Below are 25,989 nucleotides of genomic sequence, written 5' to 3' on the forward strand. Positions count from 1 at the left end.
CCACTGTGATGGTTAAGAGCGAGGCAGGAGGCTATATGGTGCTACAGACATTATGTGGTAAACCAAGTATATGGGATCATGTCCTTTTTATGTAGAACACGTAGAGGTCAATTCTATGATCAGTTGGACCGTCCCAAGCCTCGAAAGTTCAAATGATGTTTAATTTTCAATTACCTAATTTGGCAAAATTCAGACGAGCTCGTGACTGATGGTGTTTTTCAATCTAATTCCTTCGTTTAGGCTTTCAATTTATGTTTTTTGACATTTTAGGAATTTTTTGATTCGTTAATAATTTTTAGACCGTATATAATTCTTTATTAATTGGTTTTTTTTGGAAAATCCTTGCTTTTCTTTCCCGTTTTCAATTTTAGAAAAAGCCCCAAAATTTTGGGACTTTTTATTTTTCGGCTTTATTTTTAGGGTTTCGGACCGATAGAAGGGTTGTAACCTAATGTTTGCGTAACTTTTTCATCAATAATATTACAAACTTTGTCTTTCTTCTCATGGATTCAAGAAATTGCTCGTGGTTATGAGTGTTTATCTCTTTTACAATAGTACGCTAACTATTCTCTTGTGAATTTGGCCGCGTCACTTTTTTATCTTGGCCATTGCAGACAAAATGACACATACATGGTAGTCGTAAATGATGGGGAGTGCGCGAATAGGGATAACGGAAACTGGAGTGGTTTATGCGTACGTGCCTCCCCCTTAGCGTTAGTGGAAGAGCAATGAATAATGTTCGCATTAGGGAGAGATCTCTCTCCATATTGACAATGATTTTTGCCTAGCTAGCTTTTCAACGTTCGTTTTGGAAGCTCGTCAATCATGGCATATGTGCTTTGAATTGATCCAGTCTATTTAGGGAAATTGTATTTAGTGCTCCTGTGGCATGTGTACACAGTACCCTCTCATGGTCCTACCAAATTACCAATGAAAAAATGTAAAAACACAACCCTATACACAACTGCACTAGCTGTCCGGAACAGTTCGATACATGTTACCCCGCATGCATCGAACAGTTTCGGACGCAGTGTCTGGATGTACCCATGTGCATCCAACGGCTCCAAACACTGTTGTGTCCAGACTCATAAATAGCCCCGGACGTCGTCGTTTCCGGAGTTGTATTTTAAAATTGTGTTTGTACCATTGGGAATGTTCTCTTTCTATAAAAGAATTGGTCCTTTAAGCTTCAGTTACATCCGCCATAAATCCGACCGTTTCGTCTCATATTTTGTTGAAACCTAGAGAGAGAAGAAAGAGGAGAGTGAGAGAGAGAGAGAGAGAGAGGGAGTGATAAAGTGCATGATTGTCGTGTTCGAAGACACGAATGTATTGTTTTCCCCACGGAATATATCTGTCAGTCGATCGAACAACTGACCCTTCAACTTTTGTGTGTGTACACAAAGCAAAGGAAGTGCTGAATAACCCTATAAAAAGCAGAGGAGAAAGAAAGAGTACTTGAAGATCATCTAGAGGGAAAAAAAGCAGAGGACTTGTACCTTCGATCTCTCTGTCTATTTCAGGTAATAATCCCTATAAAAATTTGATTGATTTCCTAAATATTGATTTTTGTGATCAGAAAATTGATAAAATTGGACTTGAATTGATGCCAAATCTAACTCTCATTTTGCACATTTATACCCAATTCACCTTAATTCGTTAGTTGAATCTACAACGTCCAAGGGCGGAGCCTTTGACTGTTGCAGATGAACGATTAATCTATAAAAACATGTATATTTTATTTGGAAATTATGTATGATTAATGTGAGAATACAAGTACTTTTTTTAGTATTAAATACTCTCTCGGATGAAAAGAAAAATTCTCAGGGTTGCAAAATGAGAACTTAAAACGAATAATGTGGTTTGGTTCGAAAAATCATATAAACTTTTTTTTTTCCCGAAAGATACTAGATATCAAAGAGTGCTATATGTTTTTTTTTATAAAAAAAATTTGAACTTGTTCGAATAAAACAATATTCTTTTTAAGTTATGGGTTTGCAGATCATATATTCTTTTGGCACGATTGGAGTACATTGATGTTTTTGAGTGCCGCCTCCAAGTTTCTATCCTGGGCTCCGTCACTGGATCTAGGAAGAAATTCAAGCAGGGTTGACGGCTGCGAGAAATATTGTTCATCATGTGGTCACTCAACCGATCATAATGCCTAAGTCCGTCCCTGTCTGTGCAGGTACATATACACATATGGCATTATGTATTCACAAAAAAATGATCCAGGCCAGTTCCAATCCGTACTCGACGTCGAAGGAGCCTTACGTGACGAGCCCGAGCCCGTCTCGGGACTCCAACGGCAGCGATCATTCGATGCCGTCGTCCGTCGTCACTCCGGCCTACACGAGTCCCATGGACTCCCCTCTCCATTCGTCCGTCTCGGCCTCCATGGGGAGTAATTCGGGCACGTTTAGGCCGTGGAAGCAGCAGCAGCGGTATCGGGTTGCGGACAATACGTACTGGCCGGAGTTTACTCCGATAAGAGAGGAGGGAGAAGAGAGAGATTACGAGGGTGATGTGAGTGGCAATGAAGTGTTTGGTAGGTGTTTGGTTTGGATCTTGGCGTTGGCTTTGTCTATCACAGTGTTCTGTCTGATCGTTTGGGGCGCTAGCAGGCCTTACACGCCTCGGGTTTCTGTCAAGGTTTGTATTTCTCCGTGTCCTTACAATTTCATAAAACCTTTTCAAGGACGGTTACGGTGCACACGATATGCACCCATAACATTTACCACTGAGAGGTGTGACATTTTACCAAATAGGCGTAACGGTGCATCCTATATGCACCTTAACCATAGAGAATGTTAAACTTTTTTTTTTTTTTTTTGGTAAATGATGCATTTTATAGCCAACCAAGCAAATACTCAGGGGAGGAAAACCCCATTACAATCAAACTTTACAAAGAAAGCCTACAAAAAACTACTAAACGCAAAACCCTATGGGACAGAATTCCCGAGCATTTTAGAAGAGATTTGCCAAAGATTACAAAGACTTCGGTTCTCAACTGTGTTGAGAATCATAACATTTACCATTTAGATGGCTAACATTTACCACTTAGATACCATTTAGAGGCATAACATTTGTCCAAAAGAGACGTAACATATTTAGTTATGCGGAGTGTGTATTGGAGCTTTTCCCGATTATGAATGTGGGCACTTTGAAAAAGGCAAATAATAATGCCGAAACTACTTTTGTTATGCCGAAAGTGTTTTTTTATGTCAAAATTTGCAGCGCTTAAAACAATTGTACCATGTGTTGTGTACAGTTGTAGAATCCGGACGGACTACTTATTCCCTTCATAAAATGCAACAAAACAATGGATTCACATGCTGGCCCAAGGGATTCATAGACTTAAAACTGAATTGGTTCATGGATCCGGATACCGAGTTATCAAAAATATATTGACACGCATTCGTCTAAACATCGGAATTGTAGTATTCTAATAGAATGATCCTTTGATTTTTAGTTTTTCTTTTCTGATAACCGGACGTTCAGACCATTTTGCGCGCATCTCGACTCATTCCGGGTCGCAAAACCGTTATTTTACGTGGAATGCTTCTTATATTTCTACCGCCGGTATGTTCTATACCCTTTCTCTTGCAGAGTTTGACAGTAAATAAGTTCGACTTTGGACAAGGATCCGACCACACAGGCGTCCCAACCAAATTTCTCACAGTAAACACTTCAGTGGAGATGATCATATACAACCCTGCTACATTTTTTGGCATCCATTTCAGCTCCTCTTCTGTTCAACTTTTCTATTCGGAGATCGTAGTTGCTTCCGGTCAGGTAAAGCCTAGACGTTCTTTAATTCGCAGCCTATTCAGTGTAATATAATCCCGTAATGGGGTGCGTAAGCTGGCCGGAACACACCTGAGTTATAAAAAAACATAATCCCTCATGGATGAATGTGTTTGGCAGTTGAAGAAACATTACCAACCAAGAAAGAGCGAAGAGATTGTGAAGGTGAAAGTTGAAGGCAATAAAGTGCCCCTCTATGGTGCAGGGGCAAGCCTAGCAGCATTCGACTACAGATTCTACAGAGTTCCATTGAGGCTGGAGCTCGACATCCGGTCGCGAGCCGACGTGATGGGAAAATTAGTCAGGACCAAGTACCGGATCCGCGTATCTTGTTCTTTGGTTGTGGATTCCACTCATTCCAGGATCGACAAAGCCATTCGCTTCAAGGATAATTCTTGTAGCTATGATTGAGGCCCCTATGTTTGAATTGATTGCTTCATGAGTTATTGTAGTACATACATGGTCCTGAATAATTAGGACTGATAAACGAGCCGAACAGTTGATTACTCAAGCTTAGTTCGAACACTTACGAGCTTTATGGTGCAGGGACAAGCAAGCCTAGCGGTATTCGACGACAGGTTTTACAGAGTTCCATTGAGGCTAGTTCGATATCCGATCACAAGCCGATGTTATGGGAAAATTAGTCAGGACCAAATATCAGATCCACATTTGTTGTTCCTGTGGATTCCAGGATCAACAAAGCCATTCGCTTCAAGGAGAATTTTTGTAGCTATGATCAAGGCCTGAGTTTTCATTGATTGAAAACTTTTTGCTCACTTTACTAAACTTTTTTCTTCTTGTTTTCCTCTAGCATTTTTTTTGTTCACATGTTCTTTTAACATGTGTAAACAATTGCGTCGTGAATTATTATACATATTGCTAAATACATAGAATGGATAAAAGAAACATTCTTATCCTCTTATCCTCTCCCTTCTCTCTAACTTTCTCTCTCTAAAAACCAATCTCAGGGTTTCGGCTGGGGGAGGGGTGGTGCTTCCCCCCTCTCTCTCCACCCACTCACCTCCTCCCTACTCTTCCGTTTTGTGTCGCCTCCCCAATGGTGGATTTGTGCAGTGCAATCGGCGAAAGGGTCACAGCCAATGGCTATTTTTGGCCCGTTTTCGGTTGGGTTTCCTCCAAGTCCTCTCTGATCTGGAAGGTAGCGGCCATCGGTGGTGATTTGGGCCAATAACGTTGTGGGTGAGTTTGGGGTTTTTATTTTAGTTTTGTCTCCGGCTTGTTCCGGTTCTTCCGGCTGGTTTTCCCAGTCCGGCTCTGTTTCCAGTCTAGGTTTCCCCCAGATCTGGAGGGTGTGGTGGTGGGCAAATAAGCCTAAGTTAGTTTTCTTGTTTTCTGTTCGGGTTTTCTCCGTTTCCAAAGTATGGTTGTTCGTCTTCGCCGGTGAAATGGGTTGCGCTGGCGCGGTGCGGTCTCTGGCAATGGTGCGGTCGACGGTAGTTCTAGTTTTGGAGCAGATTTCATCCGTACTTAAGGCTATGGTTTGAGCTGGGCGTCCCTTTGAGCTCTACTACTACAATCGGAGACGGGTTCATTGCCCTGCATTTATGTATGGTCTGCCTTCGGCAGAATGTGCTTAGGAGCCTCCTAGTGGATGTGCTTTGTGTCTAGGTTTTAGTAGTTTTAGTTCTTGCCTGTATTTTCTGATGAAATCATTGTAGCCTTCGGGTTTTTATCTTCGGGTATTGTGAAATGAAATTGAATTGACTAATCAAAAAAAAAAAAAAAAAAGAATGGATAAAAGAAATGAGCTGCTGATTGAGCTTGATGAGACAAGTTGATGTCAAACGAGATTTAATCGAGCCGGTCACAAGCCTACTCGAGTGGTTTGAATTTTCTTTTAAACAGCATAAGTTTGACAAATTGAGTGGTAACTTGTTCAAGCTAATTAAAAGCTTAACAAAATATGTGCAAGCTTGGTTTGTTACTGTATTAAGCTGATTTTCAATGAAGAAGTGAACTTTCAAGTCATGGCCTCCTAAGTCCTAATCCTAGTACATCTAAGTTAACAAGACAAATAAGAGCATCTCCCATTGAAATAACTTCTTCTTCTTCTTTTTTTAAGTTTGTGTAATTACAATGATAATAGAACATAATTTTGTGTCTTTAGGATTTGTTAGTTTGAGGTTTGAATATGTGCTCCATCTGATTTTTTGTTAAAGTGTACATACAACTGTAATAATGTACAAGCGCAGATTCTAATGTGCAAAACAAAGGGCAATCTCCGAACTTAGATTCGGGCTTCGCTTTTGGAAAGTGATCTATTGCTGCTGCTGCTTTTTTAGACTCAGTAGTAGCCATTGTCATTAAAATAGTATTCCCTCCGTCCCCTTTTTAATATCCAGTATTTCATTTTGGGTTGTCCCTTAATAAATGTCCATTTTGTAAAGTTAGTGGGTAAAAGTGAGTATATTTTCCATTTTGCCCCTAAAAATAGATTCCATTTTGAAAAGTTAGTGAATAAAAGTGTAATAATAATGTCTCCATAGAGGGTAAGTAGGAAAAGTGGAGGTAAAAGTTGATGTGAAATGTATAATGATGATGTTTTTTTAATAAGTTGGAGTTACGAAGCGGAACACTTAAAAAGGAACGGAGGAAGTAGATCTAAAGAATCAAGTTACAGAGATTAGAATTTCAAGAACAAGGGAGCATAACTCCTAAAAACATTCCTTTGTTGTAGTATATGTTTTTTTTAGGCCTACAGACCACGCAATTTGTATCTATCCTATCAGCTTAAGTTGCATTTCCTCAAAAAAAGATTTACTTATTAGACTATATAGTAGTATATTATTATCAAGCGAGAATCGTCGAGGCAATCGGGTAAATAGATGTCAAACCATTTAATCTCTGAATCTTCCTTTATTGGGAGGCTTCAACTAAAGTTTCTTGTGGATTTGAACTATTGGGTTGTCAAACATTAGTTCGACCAAAGATCCTCGTGATAGTATTATTCTTCCCACCAACAGACAACTACGGATGAGGAAAGTTCCAATTCAGCCATGGTGTGTAGATGTGGAGAGGAGGATGAATCATATGTACATTAGTTGTTCCACGGTGCCGAATCCTTAAAGCTACCGAGTTGCCGTTCCGTTGAGGGTTTGAGGATGATGGTTGAGAACCAGAAAAAGCTCGTCCATATCTCTAGGCAGGTTTTCAGTTTGGCAGGCAGATTTGGAAACAAGGGAAATGACATACTCTTCGATAGGAAGAAACGGGATGCTGCAGCGGTTAGCAAGAATTCCAGGATGCCACACTTAGCCAGTGGCATCTACAACAGATACGAGATTAAACTTTATGCAGATGCCTACCCCCATCTCACCTTTTTTTAACAGGATTGTAGACGGGAATACCATCTTTTCTTGATACTTTGGGGTCTTTGAAGAGTCTCGTAGGTTAATTTTCATTGTTTTCAGATCAATAGATCATAACAAGTGCTTTCATTAATATACTGTCTCAACTAATTCCTCAAATAAGATCAGGATTTTACCATCACAAAGTGTAAATTGTCCTTATTCTTAAATTGCCAGTCAAAAACTTTTGATATAATGAAGAACGATAGGTCATGTTCGATAAGGGTGTTGGTAGGGATGAAAATATTAACCGAAAAACCGAACCAACCGACCGAACCTAGAGGTTTTTCTTGATTTCGGTCGGTTTTGAAAGTAATTCGGTTCGGTTCGGTTTCAAAATTTGGGAAAACTTTAGCGTCAATTCGGTTTCGGTTTTTGAGTGAAATAGACCAAATGTAACCAAACCGAACCGAAGAACCATTGAATTCTCATAGACTACGGTCCATTCATTATTAATCCCATCCCTTCATTTGTAAGGAGCGGAGAACATCTAGCCATCCACCCGCCCACTGTCCATCCCAATGAAAGAGTGAAAAAATAAACCTAATATCTCACTGTCCATCCCAATGAAAGAGTGAAAAAATAAACCTAATATCTCACCTCCCCCGGGTTCCCCCCCCCCTGCCATCCACGGCGGCGACCTGCAATCTCTTCTCTCAGACGACGACGTTGCAATTAAATACGGGAAAATCTTAGCTATTCAGTCACTCATATCGCTCTTTAGTTTGAAGCACAATAAAGATCGGCTATTTCTCACCATTAGAAGACCAGATGTGTATGGAGGTTTGGCTGGTTCAGAGCCCGTGATTTTGTCTCACCAGAGTTCGAGTTTTATCTTCTTTTACTTGTTTGTGAAAACCAAAACAGCAAACCGACAAAACCGACCGGACCGAACCGAACTGCCTCGGGGAACACTGAACCAAGCGGTTTTCTTCCAGAACAGTCGGTGTCGGTTTTCAATTTTCTCAAACTGATTAGTTCGGTTCGGTGCAAAAATAGGCAAAAAATCAACCGAACCGAACCAATTTCATCCCTAGGTGTTTGATTAGATAGGATTAGTAAGGAAGTGGGATTGGTAAGAAGATGGCATTTGTAATCCCAAGTGTAAATCCAGATGAATACCAATTCTGATCCTTTTTTGATTGGAATACCAAGGGATAAGATAACAAATTGCATTTTCCAAACATGCCCATCTGTATAACAAATTCCATTTTCAAGGTCCACACAAAACCAATCGGTACCCGCTAAAGCAAGAGGAAACTATTCTGTTGGCAACTACCAAACACCTATCATTTTCTTTCCACTAACTGCCTACTTCCAAGTCGAGAAGAACCAAGTTGGAAAGAAATATAAACATCAAAGCAATAGTCTGCAACTGATAATCAAGCTTAGCATACCAAGTTGAATTGATCAGCAGATATAAAAACACCATTTACCAACAGATTATGAGCATGGAAATAAGCATGAAGGCATATTAGGAGCCATACTGCACCATTTGCCAATAAAAATAGTGATGACAGTAGCATGAATAACAACCCTACATTCCTTTTTGCTTCCTCCTAAGATATTCTTACTTGAACAAAAACCCTACTTGTTTTCTTCACATTCTCGACACCCCTGTATATACCATCTGCATGTTACTGTTTTTGTCCGAAAAAGTTCCTCCAAAACCATGATTAGATCATCTTTGCGCCTCAGAATCTTCATTGGGCTTCTTATTGATCAAGTCTACCCCCAAAAAAATTACCCCAACGTGTGAGACATTTTGTCAAACAGGTGGTGTCCAAAACAAGAATCAGGGGCAAAATCCAAGGGAAAAACTGAACAAGTAGACGCCAATTACCGATCAAAACCAACAGGGTGCCCAAAACAAGAATCAGTGGGCAAAAACCAAGGGAAAAACTCAACAAGTAGACACAAATTACTAATCAAAACCAATAGAAGCAAGTTGAAATTAAAAAAACCTGAGAAAAAAAATTCATGTATTTTGTTTCCTTCGTTAACTAAAAGGATTTCGGCTCATGTGGGAATGTTGGTATCAGTATTAAAGAACGACACCCCAAATCATCCCAAGTATGGCCAAGTACAATATAGGCAACAGGGAAAAAGAGGAAATCAAGAAGAATTGATCACCTCGGCAAAGTTGCCTCTATTTTCATGTATTTCTGTGAGACTATTTTCAAGTTTTTTTCAAAAAGCAAAACAAGAGGTGAGCTTTCCAGATCCGAGTTGAAGCCCAGTCGCAGTTGAGCAATTTACCTGAGCCGAGGTCGCCGGATAGGAGCAAAAGACCTTCGAATGTTTAATCATATATACATGATCATTTGAACTATGCGTAAAATCATCAAGCAACCCTACTTGGAAATTTTAACATACAAAGATACCCAGAACAGAAAAAACATAAGAATCCAATTTCCACAGTTGACAAGAAAAGCCAGAAATCAAAAAGGGAAAACAATGTATGCAAAAATAAAAAAGAGAGCCTCAGAAGGAAGGCAGTAGTATGGTTGTACTCATGACTAGTCATAAATTATACAATACAATCTCTTCATCAATGGCATTGAAAAATATCAAAAACTAGAGAGGGCAGAGATCCCGTCGAATTTTCAAGAAACAAATTGGTCCAACTGAGAGTATACTGGAGTGGATCGGAAACCAACCCATTTAAGGGGAACAATCATAAAGAAAAAGAGCAATAACAAATTGGCCTCATAGACAAGATTTGTAAGTCAATAAAATAATTTTTCTTTTGATAACTCAAGTGTCCGAGACCAGCCATACACACCCACAAAATAAGATTTATTATTTTTGGAGAATCTCTAGAAATGGGGAGCTGATATATCAGAAATGTCAGAAAGGCAAGGTTTTCCACACTTACAAGCAACAAAACATTTGACAACAAAAAGTTACCCACCCTAATCCAAGAAAACATCTTAACAGAATGTCAACACAGACAAAATATGTTGCCAAATTAAAAATGGAACCTAAGTATATTTAGTAGAAATTGAAAAGAGTAATAAACATGATTGCTATATAGCATCACAAAACAGAATATCACTAGTGTATCACAAATAAAACCAAAATATTACGAAATCAAAACTATCTAAAAATAAGAGAATTAAAATAGAGTCATCAGAAAAAGGCGAAAGGTGTTTTGAATCATATATTGATCATTTGAACTATGCTTAAAAATCATCATGTGACCCTGTTTTGTTAATCTTGTCATAGAAGAAACTTGGCAAACAAAACCACAAAATTCAACCAACCACGTGGTTTTTTCATCTGTTCAAAATAAGAAGGCCAAAATAAGAAGGGAACAACAACATAACATAACCCATCTAGTCCTCAATCATTGGGAGTATGGGCGGAGGATGATTGGAGACAAACCTAACCTTTGGCAATATATACACAAAGTGGCTGCTCTCAAAATACCACTAAAACAGTGGCCCCCCTAAACATCAAAAATAGTGGGCAACCAATCAAATTTTCATGAAACAAATTGTTCCAATTTAGAGCATATTAGTTCTTCAAAACTGGAGGGGGTCCAAGCCCAAACCATTTCAGAAGTAAGAAAACAGTACTAACAAAATGGCCTCATAGAGAAGATTAGTCAGACTCAACACAATATGATTCAGACATATGCTTGTCTAATTTTAATCATTGGCCACTAACCAACTATAAAGATTAAAAAATAATAATAACATACAGGCATCACAGATACATAAAGTGAAAGAATACATAGAAAATAGAACCTTTTTTTTCTTTGAATTTTGTTAAGACTTGGTTAGGGTGGTGATATATCAGGATGGTCTGCCATTACAACAAATGAGACCTATAATATGGAGTCATCAATAGTCCCTCAAAACTCTTTATGACACCATAATAACGTATAAATCAACAACTATTCATAGCAGTGTAGTGAAACAATTGCTTAGTAATTTGAAGCAAACAAGACCAAACCAAGCAAACACAGAGAGAGCGCCAAGACCAAACGGACTGGGGTCTTCCGTATCCATTCAACTACACTTATATAGAGGTGGCGGGAGCTGAGGTTTGGCAGGGGGCAGGGGAATCAAATATATCTAAGAATGAAACAACTAAAACAGAGTCATCAGAAAAGGCGAAAGTGATTCAAATGATTAATCATATATATTATCATTTGATGTATGCTTAAAATCATCAGGTGACGCTGTTTTGTGAGTTTTGACATGAAGAAAGACAGCAAAATAACACCACAAAAATTCAAAGCAAGAACATTTTTACTATAAAACAGTTCACCAAAAACGCGGCCAAAAGATAAGAAAGAAAAAAGTGAGAAGGGGGGAGGGGGGTGTTGTTTAAATCCTCAGAAGGAAGGCAGTATGGTTGTAATCATGATTAGTCATACATTAACAATACATTTTCCTCATCATTGGCATTGAGAAAGATAAAACACAAGATGCACTCAAAAGGTGATTAAAATATCCGTCAAAACACACTCACTCACTGACTCAAACTTAAATCAAATGAGTTTTACGCAAACTTTTACTCCAACCCTTCCTCAGATTTTATAAGGCTACTTTGTGGCTCTCAAATTAACAGCTATTACATTATTCAAGCATTTATTCAAATTTATGCATAGACTTTAAATCATCCAATCCAGTAGAACGTTTCATATCAAATGATTCACTAATATTTGGGTAGAGGGTTGGGTAAAGGCCTCTGAAATGGGACGGAGAAATAACACAAGAGCATATTCGATCATCAAAACTGCAGCGGATTCTACCCATTTTAACGGGAATGTTTTTAAAAAAAAAAATAAGAGTATTAACAAATCAGCCTCATAGAGAAGATTAGTTTGTAAACACAATATGATTCAGACATATGCTTGTCTAGTTTAATCATTGGCCAATTTACAACTATAAAGATCAAAATATTAACAACAAACACTCATATAGACAACACAGATGCACAAAGTCATAGATATTTAAGAAATAGATTTAATTCTTGCTTTTGTTTTTGGTTTTGATTAGATTTGTGAGGGGACTCAGTTTATGGGTGGTGATATATCAGGATGGTCGGCAAGGCATTTCTGCCGTTACGACGAACGAGACCAATCACATTCATCACAGTCCCACTCAAATACACATAAAAAAAACAAAGAGAAACGCTACGGCGGCGATCATATCTAGTACCACATTTTGGACACTATGTACTCAAAATATATTGCTCAAATTTGGTCACCAAAGTACTATTGAAATCGAAAACCATCCACATGACGTGTTATTCCTATGGATTGACATGCATCTAAAATCAGACGTTACAACTAATCAGAATCAACATCATTGCCCAGTAACTTTCAGCAACAAGAAGCAGAAATTAGCAAAACCACTACTTTACAAATACCCAAACACAGAGAGAGAGAGAGAGAGAGATTTAACCTCATCGCAGAGGGCCGCCAAAGGACCGTGATAAAGGAATCCAATCGACTGTACTTATAGAGGCGGTGCGGGAGATAGGGTTTAATGGCGGGGCTAGGGTTTTACTATTACGATGCGTTAGACAATTTTATCCTTTTTTCTTATTCCTGGGACAAAAATGTCCCCAGGGTACAAATGCCATCTCCTAACTCTCTATTTGGAACTTGTCCAAAAGGAGTGGAAGAGTAGAGAAAAATGTTACTAAAAATTTCCCCACTTGTTTCAGTTGTTTGGTTTTTAAAAGTGTTCTAAAAAAAAGAAATTAATCGATGATTAATTGTAGATTAATCGCTGGCGGGACCTATCCGACTAGATCTGATTAATTGTTATGTACCGATTAATTGCCGATTACTACAGTAATTGATATGGATCGATTAATCGCCGATTACTAGGTCTCGAAGCTCGAAGGTGGCCAACTGCCCGACTAGCTCCTAGCGACTTTAAAAACATTGATTTTTAAAGAAAGATTAGGGAAAATTTCAAATACAAAAACTCCCTCCGTCTCTAAATAAATGTCCATGTTAGTATTCCGAAAATTTTAAAAAAATCATTTATATCTTCCAAAGTATATTATTTTTTATATGTAATATGGATCTTATTTGATATATCTCAATTGGTTCTACTAGACAAAATTCTGAAAATTTTGAAAAACAGTATAATTTAAAAGATATAACTAATTTTAAAATTTTTGGAAAAAGTGAAACTGGACATTTATTTAGGAACGAAAGGAGTACAATTTTTCCTCCAATTTATTTAAAATTTTTCTCTCATTTCCCTCTTAATTATTTTTCCTTCTTTTCCATTAATTCTCTCAAGTTCCAAACAAAGTCATGTTTTAGTTCCCCGAAAAACAAAGCCAATTTTGTTGTCCCTATTCAAATTTTTTGCGCAATTATTAATTTTGTGTCCAGCTTTTGGAAATTATTAATTTATTTCGACGAGAGATATTTAAAAGGTTAAAAAAAAATTGACTTTTGCCCCTTTTTTTTTCTGAAAAAAGTCGAGAGGTTCCATGCTACAAACGAAAAATTCCAAACGTGCAAGAAAGCAATTGCTTCTGACTTCTTCCTCCTTCCATTTCATCAAATCATGATAAAGACTATTGGGCTGCCTATGCATCTCCTATTTTTCATCAAAAAAAAATTCATGTGGTTGTCAGACTCTGTTCTTGTGCGTGCTTCATTCGCCATAGTATATAGGAGTGCTTGACTTTTATTTATTTTTTTGTCAATCAATAGAATAAATTATTTTTACATCAGATATGAAGTACATAGTACAAATTCAGAATACTACATCAATTATGAGAGTCACGAGACAACCAAATTCAACAACTCAACCACTACAAGAAATAAGCCCTATTATACGGTAGAAACAAAGAAAGAAATGAAAAATCCTTTGAGGGAAGAAGACCCACACGCAGGTGGAGAGACTTTTGAACTCTTAACCACCTAGTGAGATGCAAAAGTTCTGGCCAACTGAGCTAGTCCCAGTTGGTTAGGAGTGCTTCATTGGTTGGGTGTTGTTTGTGAGGTTTTATTTATGTTGCTTTTCAATTTGTTTTTCTATTTTTCCCTCCGATTTTTTACCGTGAGTCTTTCTCTCGGCTGAGTTTCTCCCAATTCAGTGATTTTGTTGGGGTTTTATTCATTGGTTTTGGGCGGTTGTCAAAAGTTGGCTGATGATCAAGGAATTGCCGTGTTGGTTTGTGAAGTTTTGGAGTTATAAGCTTGTGAATCTAAGCATCCTGGTTATTGTCTCTTCTGGCATGGTTAATCCACTTTGATTGTATGTTTATATTATATCAATGAAATCTTCTACCATTTTGTGGGAAAAAAAAGTACCCCAATTAAAATGTTAAAACTAATAATGATCGATAAAGCCTTCGACTTAAATGTAAGTGTGGGGTTGATGCAAAACAATAAGTCTGTTGACACAGAACAAAACCAACATAGATCGTGCACAGATTTTTTGTGGGCCCATTACGAGTTTCACACAAATAATTCGAGCCGTTAAGCAAATGTCAAATATTTTTTCGAGGGCCTGCGCTTAAAATCATGTCAATCCGATACTTATAAGTGCTCGATCCAATCATCTAGTTTTTCATTATTCTGAAATTTGAATGAAAAGTTAGATGATTGTATTGAGTACCTATAGGTATCAGATTGAGTTGATTTTTTGCAGGAACCCTTGAAAAAATGTTTTACATTTAATGAACGGCTCGAATCACTTGTGTGGGACCCATAGTGGGCCCCACAAAAACTTTGTGTGCGATCCATATCGATTTTCTTTGTGTGAATAGCACACTTGATTTCAAAATAACGCTGCTACTCACACAGCAATTATGCATAGATCCGGTGTGGGGTCCACTACGGATTCCACATAAATAATTCGAACCGTTCATTAAATGTAAAAATATTTTTTTAAGAGTCTTTGTAAAAAATCAGCTCAATCCAATACCTATAGATGTTTGATCCAATAATTTAGTTTTTCAATCAGATTCTAGGATAATGAAAAAGTTATATAGTTGGATCAAGCAACTATAGACATCAAATTGAGCTGATTTTTTCGCAAAGGATCTTGAAAAGATATTTTAGATTTAATGAATGGCTCAAATTATTTGTGTGAAACCCACACAAAAACATTTGCACATAATCTGTGCATTTCTGTTGTGCTATCATTACTGATTTCCAAATTACTCTTAGTGTAGACATGCATCCACGGCTCCACCGTCCGTTGGCATCGGCTATCTCTACGGAATCATCGTTCGTTTGGAAACTCTGATGTTGACTGATCAAGATCCTCACCTTTAAGATGTCATACAGAATCACAGATGGACGGTCGTCCGGAGCCCCCCCCCCCCCCCCTCCCTTTTTTTTTTTTTCCATTTTATTTGGAAAAAACGTCCACCCGTGGTCGGCTTATACTCTCTGTGTCCCCTTTCTAAAGTTCAGTATTTCATTTTAGGTTGTCCCTTAATAAATATCAATTTTATAAAGTTAGTGGTAAAAATTGGTACATTTTTTATTTTACCCCTAAAAGTATATTCCATTTTGAAAAGTTAGTGCGTGAAAGTGTAATGATTATGTCACCATAGAGGGTAAATAGGGAAAATGGAGGTAAAAGTTGATATGAAAGATATAATGATATTTTCTTAATAAGTTGGAGTTACAAAGCGAGACATTTAAAAATGGACGAAGAAATTTACTAGTACATCTGTACATGGAAGTTATTTTCACTCTCTTTTTTTTTTTGTAAGTCACACTTCCTTTTTTTATAATATAATGCTAACGATATAGACAAAACCTACACATATCACACATAGATTTTTTGTGGGGCCCACTAAGGGTCCCACAAAAATGATCCGAGCCGTTCATTAAATGTAAAATATTTTTTCAAGGGCCCCTGCAAAAAATCAGCTCAATCCGATACCTAAAGGTGCTCGATCCAATCATCTATTTTTTCATTATCCTAAAATCCGAATGAAAATTTAGATGATTGGATCGAGTTTCTATAGCTATTGGATGGAACTGATTTTTTGCAAAGACCATTGAAAAAATGTTTTACACTTAATGAACAATTTGGATTATTTATGTGGGACCCATAATGAACCCCACAAAAAATCTGTGCGTGATTTGTGTGTGGGTTTTCTCTGTGTGAATAGCACAGTTCTTTTTTATATTCACAGTCCACACCTTTTTTTTTTTTTTAAAAGTGTTGAAAGGATATGCATTTCTTTTGCTAAAAGACAAAAAAAAAACGTGGATATAAAAAGAGAAAATGTGAAAATCAATTCCTAATTTAATATGGTGTTACTCGACAGACTATCCTAATGCATATCAAACACTCCTTTTGTGGTCCAAGAATTTGAAAAAAAAAAAAATCACTCTCCTTTTGTCCCCGCACAGAAATCCGTCCATGAAATCGAAATCCGAACACAAATGTGAAAAACTTCTATAGATTCTCCCAATTCATATGCGTTCGAAAATGGCATGATTGAATTGAAACTTCTGCAGCTTGTCTTCACATATATAGGTCAAAGTCTCCTTCAGAAAACAACAGAAATGTATTCCGTCCTGCATACGTTTCAAACAAATCTCTCTAAAGCCCATATAATTTACAAAGAAAGTTGTGCTACACAGTGTCCGATTTATTTTGGGCGCACCTGACTAATTTTTTGGTACAGACAATCACTTTGTTTGGTTGAGGTTTTAGAAAGTTATTTTTGAGAGTTGAGTGGTAATGAGTGGAGAGAGATAGAGAGAGAAATTTATTGAAAACTGTGTCGAGAGTAAAAGTTACTCTCAAAATGGTGAGCCAAGCGGAGTGAATGTGTTCCCTAGGCTGGAATATATATATATATATATATATATATATATATATATATATATATATATATATATATATTGGAACGGTTCAAGGGACACCCTAAAAAAACACCCATAATCTCAATCTCATAGTTCCCGATCAAATTTTTATGATCCGAACCGTTCAATGTGTGCAGAATATGATTTTAAGGGTGCTCGCGAGAAATTAGCAAAAAAAATGACCGGAAAAGGTTTGATTTGAGCAGTTTTTATTTGAACCGTTCAATAAAAAACTGTTCGAAACTGTTCAGATCAAGCCCTTTCCGGTCATTTTTTTTGCTGATTTCTTCTAAGCACCTTTAAAATCACGTTCTGATCACATTGAGCGGCTCAGATCATCAAAATTTGATCGAAAACTATGAGGTGTTTTTTTGGGTGACCCCGGTACCGCCCCGTATATATATATATATATATATATATATATATATATATATATATTTCCGGTCTATATTACATATTGTTTAGGGAAAATGACGGCCCAGGACGTGTTTTGATAATTAATATAAAGACAAGCTAAGAACGTTTGTTAATGCTGAAAATGTCATTGGTGAGTATTAATTATTAAATACGTCCTTAACTGTCATTTTCCCTATTTTAAGCGTTGTTACGTGAATTGTGTACTTAGAAAAGTGAAGTTATAATGTTGAAAATATCATTGGTGAGTATTAATTATCAAATACATCCTTAACCGTCATTCTCCCTATTTTAAGCGTTGTTACGTGAATTGTGTACTTAGAAAAGTGAAGTTATCCATTATGATTAGTTTCAAACTATATGGTTCAGCGGATCAAAAAAAAAAAAAAAAACTATATGGTTCACGAGTTATGCATTTTAATGTTTCTCTTATTTTCTTAGTTCTTTTGTAAGGGATTTTTATTATATTTGTTACGTGTTCCAGTTAATTATACAAATGAGGCAGCATTCTCTTAAACTTTTTTGGTTAAGACTTTTTCCAGTATTTTTTATTTTTGGCAATTTTTTTGTTAAGTCTTTCGTCGTAATTTTTAGAATTAATCATTTGTCTCGATAAGAGGAATCAGAAAAATATAACAATGTGATCCGATGTTAAAAAAAGTTCATATAAGACAAAACTTCAAAAAAAAAAAAAAAGTTTGTGACCCTTGACCGGGAGGAATTCTTAAACCCGGCAAGCTAACTAATTAGAAGATTCATTCTATGGAACTAATTTTGCCTTTATTGAACTTTTTTTTATTTTAATTTTGGCATAATTTTTTACTCAATTCGTCTCCATTCTTTAGTTCATTTTGGGAGTCCGTGTCATTTTTCAATTGATTATATCTTATAATTTATAATTTTTTAGGTGATTTTGAAAATATCGCTTAAAAGAGCTCATTAAGATTATCAAACAAGAATATCCATATTGCATATAAATAGTAGTACCAATTAAAAGTTATAATTATTACTGTATTTTTATCTGGTTGGGATATGGTGAGAGACAAAAGAATGGGAGGACGGAGAGAGTACTCTTTAGACATCTCTCGTCGAGATGGATGATTAATCAAACAAATATGACGCGAATCTAACAAAAATTCAGTAAAGACAAACAAAACAAAAGAAAAAGAAAAAAAAAGTTTACAAAATGCTAATGGTCTGTATACACGTGTCAAACAATCTAAGCCCATACAAATTAGTCTTCCATGTATGACTGGAAATGTAAAACAGAGAAGAAAAAGGTGAGTAGAAGTGTAGAACTTTGAATTTGGAGAAACTTCCAGATTTGTACTCCGAAATTCCAAGTATAACTGGAATCTGGGATACCAGGAAAAGAATCGATCTCAAAGTGCAAGTGTGTATTTGAGAGAGAGAGAGAGAGAGAGAGAGAGAGAGAGAGACAATGTTGGAAGGGAAAGGATTGGTGAAGGAAACAGATATGGCAGTGAAAATGCAGATTGAAGCCATGGCTTGTGCTTCTGCAGCTCTTGATCTCTATGATGTCTCTGACTGCATCTCTATTTCAGCCCACATCAAAAAGGTACCACTACTACTTCAACGGTTACTTCCATTCAACTAGGTCTGTCAATGGATCGGATTCGATCCGAAAAATCCAATTCGAGATCGATAACGTTAATCCGATAATCCGAATCCGGTAATCCAAATACGAATCGGATCGGATCGAATTAAATCCGTCATCAATCCGATTCAAACTTTATTTTTAAATTTTTTTTAAATTTTTTAAGAAAACTGTAAATTTTTTATTTTCAAAAAAAAATGTTTAAGAAGTTATATTTTTATTTTTAATTTTTTTTGGAAATTTTTTTTTTTTTGAAAAAAATTTTGAAGTAAAAATTTTTGGGAAACTTCCACGTTAACTTCCACCCAACTCCTGAAAATCAAAATCTTATATCAATCTAGCTATACCAAAATCTAGACTAGAGCACGTGCACAAGCAGGTTCAAGACACATACTACATATATGCAAAAGCAGGCCAACAACGAGTCGGATATAGGGCCAGTTAAAGATGTCGCACGTAGTAGACGATCCTGAAAGGAAACCCAGCTCAAACCATGAAGTAGGCACAAACTAAATCTAGAAGAAAGCCGCTCCACAATGGGACGGGAAGGAAATCGATCCAACAGAAAAAAGCAAATAAATCAAATACACCCCACTTTTTCGATCTCCGCCCAGAAATTAATCGAAGTCGTAAAATCTGTCGTTGAGTCGACAAAGACCGACTCCAAAGTCGCTGGAGTTGAACCACGTCGCTGGAGAAAGCGGAGGGCGTAAGTAAGATCTGACCTCAAGGGTTTTTCACTAGAAATTACATGACCACATTCTAATATACTAACAAATTAATATAGCTAGAAAAAGAAGTTCCATCCATATATACAGTACTATCATATCTTAGGTTCTTAATTTTTACGAGGGCAGTAAATGAACCGAATCGAGCCGAACCCTGTTAAGTTCAGCTCGGGTTCGTTAAGACACTAGTTCGGCTCTAGTTTGATTCAAGCCTGAACAACTTGGCTCAACTTCGGCTCATTAAAATTTTTCAAGGCTCGGGTTCAGCTCGGTTGGGTTTGTTAAGGTACTAGTCTAGCTTGAGTTCGGCTCAGCTCGGGTTCGTTAAGACACTAGTTCGGCTCTAGTTTGATTCAAGCCTGAACAACTTGGCTCAAGTTCGGCTCATTAAAATTTTTCAAGACTCGGGTTCAGCTCGGTTGGGTTTGTTAAGGTACTAGTCTGGCTCGAGTTCGGCTTGGGTTCGATTCGAACCTGAACATCTTGGCTCGAGTTTTGCTTGTTAAGCTCAAACGAATCGAGCCGAGCCTAACCTAAGCTTGAATTGAGCTCGTCAAGACTCAGGTTTGGTTCAGCTCGACTCATTAAACTCAAGCGAACCCAAACTCTATCATTGATCGTATAGAATTTGGGAGAAAAATAAGTATTGAATTATATATACAACCTTAAAAAATTTTATATTTATAAATAGACCCTTATTGAATTATTAATTAAATTTAAGTAGAGGTTCGCGAGATTAACTAAGCCGAATACCTTTAGGATCAGATTCGGCTCATTTACGGAATGAGCTTAGAATTGAGGTTCAGGTTCAGTTCGTTTAGCAAACGAATCGAACTCAAACGTGCTCTTACTGAATCGAGCCTCAAATAATTCGTGAATGGTTCAGTTCATTTACGGCCCTAATTTTTACTAATCTATATAGTATTTTGTTCCTAGCTTGATCTGTTTGGATTGATCCACGTGCGTGCATGCAGGAATTTGACAAAAGATACGGGTGCGGATGGCAATGTGTGGTGGGTACAGACTTTGGTTGTTTCTTCACTCATTCAAAAGGGACTTTCATCTACTTTGGGCTTGAGACCCTCAATTTTCTTATCTTCAAGGGTTCCTCTTCTTGAATGCTACTAATTGCACTGATGTGAGAAAGAAAAGAGGAATTTTGTATTTTTCCTTGTGGTTTAATTCATGATCATTGGATTGGTTTGACTAGTAGTTATAAAGTTCTTATCTTGTATTTTTCATGTGGTTTAATTCATGATCATTACATTGGTTTGACTAGTAGTTATAAAGTTCTTATCTTATGCTCAATCATCCTAGCTTTCAAAAAGATCAAATACACAACTCCTTTCAAAAATCACAAGTACTAACGGAATTATATTAGTTTTACACGAATAATTATCAATAATATTCAAAATCAGATATAAATACAAAATAAAAATTTTAAAACTTGGAGGCTCGGAGGCTGGGCCTCGGCCCCAACATAGCTCCACCCCCTGCGTACTGCATACAAAACATAAAAAGATTGAAGCCTTCATAAAAACATGTTAGACATAGAGGAAGTCGATGGATGCACTGATGAACGGTGTAGCAGGCCGAGCAGAATGGCTTGTTCCATTCCGAACGTGATCTAGTAACCATAGCCGAGGGTCAGCAACAGTGGCCGAGGGTTCCTGTTGCCGAGGGTTCCTCTAGTTACATCTCCTCTAATACCCCATTCCCTACACTTGCTCGGTAAGGAGGATATGATCATTTTGACAGCCGCCGAAGGTCCCGCAAAATGCTCGGTGCCGAGCAAGGCTTGCCCGACGGTCCAGTCAATCCGCATCAGAACAGTGACTATGGTTATGACGATGTTCGTGACGTCATCCGAACGGTTATGAGAATAATGATGGTGGCACGTGAAGGTGCCAGCTCATCATGAAAACGGTTGCAAAACCCTAAACGTGATGCAATAGTGACATCAGCCGACGCGTGTCGAAGCGTTGGTGCAATCTTGGAGACCAAGCGAAGGGTTTCCTATAAATATCCCATTATGCCTCCTTGGAGGAGGTACGCAAAAACAAAACCCTAGCTCCCAATCTCTAATTCTTCCTGGCAAGAAAACTGACTCTCACACCGGAGGGCCATCCCGGAGAGCCTCCGGTGTGGTCTCTTAGTCGTGCTTCGTTTTGCAGGACTGGGCAAAAGAGATAAAAGCTATCCCCAAACCACCATTCAAAGAGGACGAACCACCCAAAATGGAGTCCCACAATTTGGTGAACCCGACGTGAAACCTTGATTTTCAGATCCACGGCGGCTCCTCCACCTCGACCGCCTCGTTCGTACCTAAAAACCTCACCCTCTCGAGATATCCACAAGTCTCCTCCAAAGAAAAATGGGCGGAGCACCACCACCACCTCCTCTTTTTCAACCCCTCAGCTCCTCTTTGCACATCACCTCTGAGACCGGTATCAACGCTGCCTCCCCATCTCACCCTCCTGGATTTACTCCTCCAGGCGTAAGCTCTTCCATCCAACGTCCAGTCGGTCTGAGCGAAGATGCTCTAGCATACGTTCAACTGCTAGAGCAGCAACAAGAACAGACCAACGCTGATGTAGCCGTCCTACGACTGGAGATCGAAAGAATTAAGGCCAAAGAATTTCCAACGGCCTCCCACTCTGGATCTCAGGATCGGCGCCGGAGAGGAAATTTGCCGCCCCCTCCACCTTTGGGTATTGATGCACGGCCAAAAAGAATCTCAGTCCACGACCGCCTGGACCCACCATTGACAGACCATCGAATTGGGGACAGCGCTCGCCTTAGGCAGCAGCTCTCACCAGTTCATAAACGTCTCGGCAATGGTGCGGGACATACAGGCAGAGAAGGACGACGAGAGGGGAGCCCGCATACTGTCTTCTCCAGTTCATCGGCTGGAGACGAATACTCCCACGGCTCCCAAAGCTACGATACCGTGGAATTCCAAGACAACGATCAGGCTCTCATCCCATACAAATCCGAACGGCAAAGAAGCCGAACGCCGAGAAGAAACGGGAAAGGTCCCCAGAGCCATCGGATCGAACACGATGAAGTCCCTCGGGAAAAGGCCTATGAAGGACGAGCAACAAATTCAGTCAGCGCTCGGAGGCTAAACCGTGAAAGAAGTGTAAGTGTCGTCGTTCGGCAAGACGATCGCCCTAGCCGACGAAGAGTTTACCATACCGAAAATCTTCCAGAAGAAAACTACGGAAAGATCCCCATAGAAAAGAGGGAGAGGGGATTCCAACGTCGGCAGGATGAGAACGAAGGAAAACAAAGAGAACAGGAATGCCGAGCATCAAAGAAGTCTCGAAACACTCGGGAAGGTCTTCCCCCTCGGCCAACCCACGAGTACCAATTGAAAAAGCTGACAGAATCACCCTTCTCGGCAAAGATCCAAGCCACCTTGCCGAAGCTAGGTCTACATCTTCCAAAATTCCAGAAGTTCGATCCCAGCACGACCGAGGCATACACCCATCTCATCAGCTACAGAAGCACCATCTCATGCGTCACCGACGATGATGCCATCATGTGCAAAGCATTCCCCTCAAGTCTTGGGCGCCTCGGCTTGCTTTGGTTCAACCAATTGGAGGCTGGATCGATCCATAGTTTCAAAGAGCTTGAAAGAGCTTTTAACTATCGGTTCATCACTAGCAACAAGCAAGCTAAGGAAGAAGATGCCTTAGCCCAGATGAGAAAGAGGCCCGGCGAGACGCTTCGGAAGTATGCCGAACGTTACTGGCAGCTATTTAACGAGATACCCGGTGTTGATCAATACTGGGCGGCAAGGAATTTTAAGAATGGTTTGGAAACTGGAAGCAAGATCTTGGATGAGCTAGCAATAAGGGCGCCTCATGGAATGAATGAGCTAATGAGGACGGTAGAGCAGTTCTGTTCCTACGAAGAGTTCCTTGCCGAGCGAGAACTTCAAAGAGGACAAAACTCAATTATACCTCAAAGCCTTCATGTCCCCACGCCCCAAATCGCACCACCGAAGCCTGTGGTCGCTGTCCAGCCGAAGAAGCAGGTCAACACAGTCAAGGTGGCAGACAAAAAGGGGCCGAAAGCTCATGACTATGTAGCTGAAACCACAGTTTTCAAAGAGCCAATTTATTTCCTCCTCCGTACGATAGAGAGGGAACCGTTCTTTGTCTGGCCGAACCCTCCCAAATTGAACACCGAAGAAGGAAACAACAACAATCGGAAGAGATGCTCGTATCATAATGAGCTCGGGCATTACACCACTGCTTGCGCTCCCTATAAGGCACTTTTGGAAAATCTGACGGCACAAGGACTTCTTGATGATCATATCGATTGGACAAAGACGCCGAGAAGACAGCCGAACGCTGTCGGACAAAACCTTATTCCGCGTCCAGTCGGAGTAATCAATGTTATTCATGGATCAACAACAAAGGAGGCAGCAAGACAGCTTCGGCAAGAGCTTGTCAAAGCTGAGAAAGTTACCCAAATTTTTTCCATCAATCGCGCTCCAAAAAGAGTCAAAATGCTTGAGCGTCCTTGGTCAATCACCTTCACCGAGCAAGATTTACAACGTGTCCAAACACCCCATAGCGACGCTCTGGTGGTCACAATCCAAATCTCAACTCACTCTGTCAAAAGGGTGTTGATTGATCAAGGAAGCTCGGCAGAAGTAATGTACCTGTCTCTCTTTAAGGAACTCAAAATTCCTGAATCGTGCCTTCTCCCCGCTGAAGTCCCTCTGATCGGATTCAGTGGCACTCCCGTTTGGCCTCTTGGACGGATTACCCTCCCTGTTGTTACAGGCTCGGTTGCTTCTAATTTGGAGTTTGTCGTTGTGGACGCCCCGAGCCCATACAACGCGATCCTCGGCCGAAATTGGCTTCATTCAATTAAAGCCGTCGCCTCAACCTACCACCAGGTGGTCAGGTACATCGGCGCCAACGGCAGACAAGAAGACCTATTTGGAGATCAATTACAAGCCAGACAGTGTTACGTCTCGGCCATTGGAAAGTCATCATGCACCAGAAGAGTACATTGGGTTGAAGTCCCTGACAAACCAGTTCTTGAAGACGTCGGATCTCTTCCTGAAGAGAAATCAGTTGAGGATCTTATCAAATTCCCTCTTAACGAAGATGCATCACGTTATTTCATGCTCGGCGCTGGCCTATCCCAAGCCGAGAGTGAAGAAACCTTGCAGTTCCTAAAAAGTAACATCGAAGTTTTTGCATGGACACCGTACGAAATGCCAGGCATTGACCCAAAGCTTATCCAGCACTCCCTCAAAGTTTCAAAATCAGCAAAGCCTGTAATTCAGAAACCTCGGCGGTCAGCCAACATTCACGCCGACGCAGTTAATGAGGAAGTCGGCAAACTCCTCGAGGCGGGCGCCATCAAAGAAGTACAATACCCCACTTGGCTCGCAAACCCTGTGGTGGTGAAAAAGAAGAATGGAAAATGGAGAGTTTGCGTGGACTACACCAACTTGAATGATGCTTGTCCGAAAGACTGCCTTCCCCTTCCAAAAATTGATCAACTGGTAGATGCAACGGCGGGTCATGCTCGGCTGAGTTTCTTGGATGCTTACCGAGGCTACCACCAGATAGCCATGGATCCCGACGACATGGAAAAGACGGCATTCATCACACCCAGGGGCCTCTTCTGCTACCTAGTTATGCCGTTCGGCCTTAAGAATGCTGGTGCCACATTCCAAAGAATGGTATACTTGTTGTTCGGAATTCTCATCGGAGAAATCATGGAAGCTTATATCGACGATATGGTGGTGAAAAGTCTCAAGGCTGAGAATCATCTCTCTCATCTTGCCGAAGTCTTTGCAATCTTGAAAAAGCACAAGCTACGGCTTAACGCCGACAAATGCGCCTTCGGAGTTAGCTCAGGGAAGTTCCTCGGCTACTTAGTTACTCGGCGCGGTATCGAGGCAGATCCGAACCAGATCTTAGCTATTCAGCAATTAAAACCACCATCCACTCCTCGGGAAATTCAGAAGCTCACTGGGATGGCAGCGGCTCTCAACAGGTTTATCAGCCGCTCGTCGGATAAGTGCCATGTCTTCTTTCAAACGCTTAAGAAGCAAAGCCGACGAAGTTTCAAGTGGACGGAAGATTGTGATGCAGCCCTTGCCGAGCTGAAATCTTATCTTAGTTCGGCCCCTCTTCTTGTCAAACCGGTAGCCTTCGAAACTCTTCATCTCTATCTAGCTGTCTCTCCGCACGCTGT

The 25,989-nt window shown here is 39.3% G+C and overlaps 2 protein-coding genes, 1 long non-coding RNA gene and 7 other non-coding genes across 10 annotated transcripts; 2 read left to right on the plus strand and 8 right to left on the minus strand.

The window, feature by feature from the left end:
• The first annotated feature begins 1,259 nt into the window (after positions 1-1,259).
• Positions 1,260-4,706, plus strand: LOC131302647 (uncharacterized). Its single transcript, XM_058329394.1, has 4 exons — positions 1,260-1,523; positions 2,189-2,652; positions 3,610-3,795; positions 3,928-4,706. The coding sequence occupies exons 2-4, from the start codon at positions 2,203-2,205 to the stop codon at positions 4,216-4,218; spliced, it is 927 nt and encodes a 308-aa protein (XP_058185377.1). The 5' UTR covers positions 1,260-1,523; positions 2,189-2,202; the 3' UTR covers positions 4,219-4,706.
• Positions 4,707-8,581: 3,875 nt separating this feature from the next.
• Positions 8,582-12,657, minus strand: LOC131302656 (uncharacterized). Its single transcript, XR_009191856.1, has 2 exons — positions 12,596-12,657; positions 8,582-9,529 (listed from the first exon to the last, which is right to left on the minus strand). It is a non-coding gene; the product is annotated as an uncharacterized LOC131302656 (long non-coding RNA).
• Positions 9,441-9,532, minus strand: LOC131309130 (small nucleolar RNA snR60/Z15/Z230/Z193/J17). The gene has a single exon (XR_009194801.1). It is a non-coding gene; the product is annotated as a small nucleolar RNA snR60/Z15/Z230/Z193/J17 (small nucleolar RNA).
• Positions 9,656-9,735, minus strand: LOC131309295 (small nucleolar RNA U83). Its single transcript, XR_009194963.1, has one exon. It is a non-coding gene; the product is annotated as a small nucleolar RNA U83 (small nucleolar RNA).
• LOC131309141 (small nucleolar RNA snR60/Z15/Z230/Z193/J17) lies at positions 10,300-10,383 on the minus strand. The gene has a single exon (XR_009194812.1). It is a non-coding gene; the product is annotated as a small nucleolar RNA snR60/Z15/Z230/Z193/J17 (small nucleolar RNA).
• On the minus strand, positions 10,952-11,033 carry LOC131309240 (small nucleolar RNA Z43). Its single transcript, XR_009194908.1, has one exon. It is a non-coding gene; the product is annotated as a small nucleolar RNA Z43 (small nucleolar RNA).
• Positions 11,279-11,367, minus strand: LOC131309185 (small nucleolar RNA snR60/Z15/Z230/Z193/J17). Its single transcript, XR_009194853.1, has one exon. It is a non-coding gene; the product is annotated as a small nucleolar RNA snR60/Z15/Z230/Z193/J17 (small nucleolar RNA).
• Positions 11,517-11,592, minus strand: LOC131309318 (small nucleolar RNA U83). The gene has a single exon (XR_009194967.1). It is a non-coding gene; the product is annotated as a small nucleolar RNA U83 (small nucleolar RNA).
• Positions 12,198-12,289, minus strand: LOC131309196 (small nucleolar RNA Z43). Its single transcript, XR_009194864.1, has one exon. It is a non-coding gene; the product is annotated as a small nucleolar RNA Z43 (small nucleolar RNA).
• Positions 12,658-18,728: 6,071 nt separating the features above from the next.
• LOC131302660 (uncharacterized) lies at positions 18,729-21,033 on the plus strand. The gene is made up of 2 exons (XM_058329412.1): positions 18,729-18,991; positions 20,733-21,033. Exons 1-2 carry the CDS (start codon positions 18,854-18,856, stop codon positions 20,874-20,876), a joined length of 282 nt encoding a protein of 93 aa, XP_058185395.1. The 5' UTR covers positions 18,729-18,853; the 3' UTR covers positions 20,877-21,033.
• The last annotated feature ends 4,956 nt before the right edge of the window (positions 21,034-25,989 follow it).

This window comes from Rhododendron vialii, chromosome 1a, assembly GCF_030253575.1.
Source record: "Rhododendron vialii isolate Sample 1 chromosome 1a, ASM3025357v1".
Taxonomy (NCBI): Eukaryota; Viridiplantae; Streptophyta; class Magnoliopsida; order Ericales; family Ericaceae; genus Rhododendron; species Rhododendron vialii.